The sequence below is a fragment of the Artemia sp. Qi Xiang Cuo genome, chromosome 15 (genome assembly GCF_049724085.1).
Source record: "Artemia sp. Qi Xiang Cuo chromosome 15, ASM4972408v1, whole genome shotgun sequence".
In the NCBI taxonomy this organism is placed as follows: Eukaryota; Metazoa; Arthropoda; class Branchiopoda; order Anostraca; family Artemiidae; genus Artemia; species Artemia sp. Qi Xiang Cuo.
Genome location: NC_142808.1, coordinates 35,150,972 through 35,157,769, shown reverse-complemented (window position 1 = coordinate 35,157,769; position 6,798 = coordinate 35,150,972). Strand labels below are relative to the sequence as shown.

Here is a 6,798-nt window from a genome sequence, read left to right as displayed (position 1 = left end):
TGTTGAAGCATTGCCTTACCAAAGACAACGCTCTTATGTTGCCTTAGCTGTGCCTTCCATGTTTTATTTTTTTTTCATCCTGCCGTTTCTTGTGAAAGAGATGATCGTAGAAGCTTCAGAGGGAACTTAGTTGATTTGAAAATAAATTTTTTAGGATCAATTTTAAGAGCCTAATGTAATTAAAGAGCAACTAGTTTGGTCCGGTGCCTCTTTCTGGTATCCAGTTCCCCGTAACCTCCACTATAACGGATCTCAATTTTGTGTCCACCATTTTGTCTAAAATAGTAGAAAGGCCCAAAACCCGCTAAGATGACATGAATTCCACAACCCCATAATAAAAAAAAGTCATAAATTATACAAATTTCCAATTGTTTATAGATAGGTAAGCCATAAAATAATGGAATAGTTGTAACTTTCATCTTAAGAGTCCAATTGGCTTGAAACCTCCAGGAGTCATTCCCTTGCCCAGGAGAAATGCACACTTTGTTGGAGCGGGTAGGTGTTAAGGGGCCTGAAAATGGGCCAGAAAACTTTTTCGTCCCTGATTAGTTTGAAAATCGCCACCATAAGTTTTAGGGCAAAGAGAAATCTAATGCACAAGAAATTGTCTGGGGCATGGGGAACCCAAAATAGGGCCAAAACTGTTTTTTTTTCTGAAACGCTTGAAATTTAAAACCATATGAACCTCGGCTAAGAGGAACCTAGTACATAAAAACAATTCTAGTTGGGGAGCAGGAATCCAAAAAATAGGGACCAAAAAGGGGCTTTTTTTTATTGGATTTAAGCTTGTATCCGTAAGTTCTTAGGCCACACAAACTCGAATGCACCAGAAATAAATTGAAAAGAAAATTTTGTTCTCCGGAAATTTGGCCTCGAAAACGAGCCAAGAACTAGTTTATAGTTTGGGAAGGGGCCTCAAATATGGGATCTGGAAATCGTCCAAATTTTCTTTTGATTGGCTTGACACTCCCAAGAATTATTGCCAGACAAACTTTAAAAAAAGCGAACTTATTACAAATGATAGTATGGCTACCACTTCCCTAAGCCCTTTAGAGGCCAGGTTGTTTTTGGTATTTTACTAAAAACAAAAGATATATTAATGTATTGTTCTTTTATCATTACAAACTTAGAAAATCAGAAGTTGCCGAGACTTTCATGAACTAAATATCATTATATCTTAATCAATCAACCTAGTTTCATTTGTTTTATTTGCAGTCAGGCCCGGATTTACCGATAGGTTTACTAGGCCCAGGCCTAGGGGTGCAAAATATCGGGGGCGCAATAAATTATCACTGAGTGTGCTTTTTTCTTAACAAACACTGGACTGATGCGATTTATCGTCTGTGTCAGGTGCACTTCGCCACTGCGCTCCCTATTCACCAGAAGGTGATTTTAAAACAATGCAGGAATTCCGCGGCCACTTATAAGCTCTCAGATTTCTCCCAAGAATGGCAGCTGAGAGTTCAGTATCACCTATCTCATTCGTTACTTTTAGCTCATCAGTTGTGTTCTTTTCACTGCTTCTACTATCCCCAAATTCTTGAAGACTACTCCGAAAATTTTGCAAGAACGGCACGGAAAAAACACTTGGGCCTTGGCGCGTCAAAGTTTTAGATCTGGCCCTGTATGCAATAAGTTTAAAGCCATAGTTTTACCCTTTTAGACGTATTCATTTCAAATGCATAAAAACTCAATTATTAAATCCTTTATTAATTTGTCATTTCAAAGTTATTCTTCAACAAACATTATAGATTTTAAAATTTTATTACAATTTTATTTTTATTACAACGGATTAAAATTTTTGTTAGAAGTCTTATTTAGACATCAGTTATCTCCGTACTGGAATGAATTAGAATCAAACGGAAACGCTTCGACACAAAATCTGTTTAATTTAACTTGGTAAAATTAAATTGGAAGTCATAAGTGTAATTATCCTATAAAGCATTTTATTTTCTTCCTGTAATCTTGATTATTATCTCGACTTTCTTCTTTTCGTTTATGAAGTTTTTACAAACAAAAAAATCACTGTGTTCACAATAAAGTAAAACTGACGCACAAACCTTTAGAGAGTTCAAGATATGGCACGCTTTGGGTTGGGAGGGGGCTTTCACTTTAGGCTGCGTCTATTCACCCAGAGCAATAAGTTTTTTCTTTATGTCTGATACGATTATTCATTTCAATCCTTGCTTAGTTTAAGTGTCCTTTGGTCATTTATAGTTTTTTCAGCCAACTTTAAGTTTAAATTATCTCCGTTTTTCTTCCTTTAATTCTACTCGTTTAGAGTTTAATATGGCTGTTTGATTTTTTTAAGAATATATTCCTGTAAAAGTGTTTTTCTTTATACAAAAAAAAACAATTCGAATTTAAATCATAATCTGGCTAAAATGCAGTTTGACCGTCGAAATTCAGTATCTCTATCTCAATCAATGGCTTATCTTTTGTTTCAAGTTTTTGAACCAAAACTTTCCCACTTTAAGAAGTTTTAAGAAGGGAACGGCCTTTTATACTTTATCAATAAGGAAAAAGCCATGATTAGACGCAACTAACTAACTAAAAAAGGAAAAGACTAACTGAGAACCTTCGATTTAGTTGAACTTAGTCTTTTTGTTCCTTCCACGAAAACTATCCCAGTTTCAAAATTTTAAGAAGGGGACGGTTTTTATTTGATTAACATTAAAAAAGGCCATAGCTGGACAGTTCAATCTAACTAAAAGGGGAATAAATGTGCTGGATATCCTTCAGACATAGATGAAGACTCAAAGTACTGTCGAAGATATGACGGAAACATAAATGTATATTCGAATATTTCAGATATTTTTCGTTTGTTATAAGTTCTAAAATTTTGGTAAAGTATTCCTTTAAAATTGGTATTTTTATATTATAAAAACGATGAAATAGACAAAACACCAATCTACCTAGAAATTTTTGTCAATATGTTTTTTATTTTGTTTTATGGAAAGACAGGGTGGCCTCCGTCGTCATTTGGAGGAAACAGAATTTCAATAATTAAATATCTATTTCTACTGTGTCCTTTTTCAGAGCATATCCGCCCGATATGTATTCCCGATTTGGCGTTCCAGAATGTAGACTTAACTGGAGCTACAGTTTCAGTTGCAGGATGGGGAAGAACACATCCAAGTAAGTGCTTTTGCTTCATTAGTAACAGAGCACAAGAACACATCCCAGTAAGTGCTTTTACTTCATTAGTTTAAACTAATTAAACAAACCTGACCCAATCTAACTATTAATTTTTGCAGCTGACCATCAAAATAGGACTTTTCTTGATTTAAACCAGCTTAGTCTAGATTGGTAGAGAATCACCAAAGTAAGGAGATTCTTTTAAATTGACATATATGTTTAATGTAGAAATTTAAAAAATACCCTACCAATTCCCAAAAATATTGAAGTTGTCAAACAGAAATTCCTTCTATATACCAATTTATTCTTACAGTGCTAATATGAACTAATAACTTAGACAATAGTTTGAACAATAGTTAGATCATGTAGCAGATGAACAAATAATTTAGACTCTGAGTCGAAGCAGAAGGGATTAATAAGCAAAGAGCGATATGTCTCCTATGTATTATTCGTAAGCTTTACTCAAGCCACTCCGTGCGGAAGGGATGGCCAGTTCATTCGATAATTACAGAATTTTCTAGTGCATTTTGTAAGTGATGAGTCTGATTTGGGTACAACCACCTTTTTCCCTTTTTGTCTCAAAGTACTCATATAACCCCCCCCCCCCCACTAAAGCTTTGAATAAAAAATTAAGAATAGACACTGCCCTTACTATGTTTGAAAGGAAGGGCAGGGACACCGAGCTATGCAACAGATACAATTTTAATAGATCCGCTTTAGTAGAAAAATACGCATATTGCAACAAGTTAAAGTGGAATCATACCAAGATTTTAAAGCTGATTTTTTTACTTTTGAGCCTTAGACACGCATTTTATATTTTTAGCCAAAAGATGGACTTGCTACAGCCCTTTTAAGCCGGAATCACACAAGAATTCTCAGTCTTAGTACCACATTTTTCATTCCAAGTCTGAGCTTCAGACTGATTTGGTAATTCATTTAAAAGATGGCGGATATAAAAAGTGTTATTTTGTGGCTAAAGAGCCACAAAGTAACGTAATATATGCATATATATATATATATATATATATATATATATATATATATATATATATATATATATATATATATATATATATATATATATATATATATATATATATATATATACATCGCCAGCGTAGAGGGAACCAGTCGTCAGCGCCGTCAGTCTTCTCCAGAGTGGTCGGTTCAGGGTGAGGGTTGTCGCTTCAGCCGGGTTGATGTTTCTGGAGGCGAGCCAATCACGGATGACGTCCGCCCATCTGGTGCGTGGTCTTCCCCTAGGACGCCTCCAGCCGTTTGCAGCTGGGTCGAAACCGAAGATGAGCTGGGCAGGTGTTTGGGCAGGCAGACGGAGCAGATCACCATACCAACGCAGCGAGCGAAACTCAAGCTGCTCGGACAGGGGTGGGAGTTTGAAGGACCTGAGGATTTCCGAATTTCGTACCCTGTCGGACCATCGGGAGCGTTTGATTTTTTGGAGGTGTTTTGTCTAGATGGCAACTACCTTCAGCGTCTGTGTCTGAGTCAGTGACCAAGTCTCGGCAGAATAGAGCATAACGCTGGCAACCGAAACAGAATATATTCTTGCTTTGGTGAGGCGGCTGATCTGGGGTTTATGGAAGACTGTTTTTAGAAGGTGACCGAAGACAGAGTTTGCTTTGCCGATCTTGCTGACATTTTGGCTTCTAGGCTCCCGTTTGAGCAGACAATTGAACCAAGGTAGGTAAACTGCTTGACTACCTCTACAGTTTGGCCACAAATTTCCACAGATGACAGGGGGTTGGACGGTGTTTTGTCAACGGGCATTATCTTGGTCTTCGACCAATTTATTTTCAGACCGAGTTTCTCAGCGGCAGAGGCCAGTGTTTCCAGTGTAGTTTTGAGGTCACTAATGTTTTCGCATATTAGCGCCACGTCGTCGGCAAAGTTGACGTCTGAAAGAACTGTTCCAGCAAAGCCTATGCCAAACGGCTGCACCTGCTGTGTTTTATTCAGGATGTGGTCTATTACACAGTTAAAGAGCTCAGGTGCAGCGACACATCCTTGCCGGACACCATTTTTAATTTTGAAATATCCGGAAGGCCGTCCGTTTACAATCACCGCACTTTCAGTGTTATTATACAGCTCTTTGAAGAGACGGACGATTTTCGTGGGTACGCCAGCAGACTGGAGAATTAGCCACAGTGACTGCCTATCGACAGTGTCGAAGGCAGATCGAAAATCGACAAAGGCAACGTACGCCTTCCTCTTATATTCAAGAGTTTTCTCTACTAGCTGTCTAATCGTATGGATTTGCTCGGTGGTGGACCTGCCTGGCATGAATCCAGCTTGCTGGGGGTGACGGAGTGCATGGAGGTAGCTTGTTGCCCGTTTGAGAAGCAGCATAGCGAAGAGCTTTCCAGGAACTGAGAGTAAAGTTATGCCACGATAATTGCTACATTCTGCTTTGCTCCCCTTCCTCTTGTAGATTGGTACAAGTAGGCCCTTCTTCCAGTCTGAGGGGATTTTTTCAGAGTGCCACACAAGGTTAAACAGCATTTGTAGCCAGAGGATAATGGCTGGACCTCCATTTTTAAGGAAATCCAATGTTAGGCGACATATTCCTGGTGCTTTGTGATTCTTTAGCTTGCGGGTGGCAGCTTTTATCTCCTCCGCTGTAAATTCAGGACCATCAGGAGAAGCTATGGTAGTAGCCGCAGCAGCCGCAAGCTCGTGGTCCGTCTGGTCTGGTGGATCTGAGTTGAGCAGTTTCTCAAAGTGGTCCTCCCACTGGCGGAGGCATCGTGATTGGTCGTAAATATTCTCACCGCTAGCGCTTCGAAGGTATGGCGTAGTTTGAGTGTGCTGCCCTGACAGCTCACGAAGAATCTTGTAGGTGGCTCCACTGTCCTTTTTCTTGGTGGCCTCTTGCAGTTCGGATGCCTTGCTGTCAATAAAAGCCTTGGGTTGTTTGTGCAGCATGGAATTACGCTCTCTGTTTAGCAGTCTGTATGTAGCCATGTCCCCGCCAAGACGTGCTTCTCGCCAGAGCTCTATGATGGCAAGGGAGTGATTACTGATCCAGTCCTTTTTCTTCCGTTGCCTCATTCCAACAACGTCAGTTGCTGCCGCAAGAGTATTCTCTTTGAAGGACTTCCATGCAACTTCACTATTATCACATTGGCCGAGGACCTCAAATCTGTTGGATATCTCCACATGGTACCGCTCAGCCAGAGCGGGGTCCTGTTGGATGCAACCGGCATCAATTTTCCGAGAAGACTGGCTGTTCTCCATAGCTTTGAGGCGGAGCTTAATTTTGGCTGCTACCAGCCAGTGGTCAGTGTTCCCGAGCTCAGCGCTACGGTAGGTGCGGCAATTCTGGACAGACGACAGCCATAGTCAACGTACGATGATGTAGTCGAGCATCTTCTTTGTTGATCCATCATGGCTATACCAGGGGTACTTGACTATATTGGGTCTCTGGAACAATGTGATCACAATCGTTAGATTGTGTGCCAGACAACAATTCAGCAGCCTCTCTCCATTATCATTTAGGCTATCCACTGTAACAGGTCCAACAGCGAGATCCCACAGGCCTGATTCGTTTGAAACACTTGCATTCAAGTCTCCTAGGAGGAGGAGGTAGTCATGGGGAGGTACAGAAGATAGTTCAGAACTAAGCAGGTTATAGAAATCGTC

At 39.8% G+C, this 6,798-nt stretch overlaps 1 protein-coding gene across 1 annotated transcript in view; it reads left to right on the top strand.

The window, feature by feature from the left end:
• LOC148943606 (venom protease-like) overlaps nucleotides 1-6,798 on the top strand; it is a 61,182-nt gene that overhangs the window by 36,706 nt on the left and 17,678 nt on the right. The window contains exon 6 of the mRNA XM_089101032.1: nucleotides 3,040-3,138. Coding sequence (XP_088957158.1) covers nucleotides 3,040-3,138 — 99 coding nt within the window. The remainder of the gene's footprint in view (nucleotides 1-3,039; nucleotides 3,139-6,798) is intronic.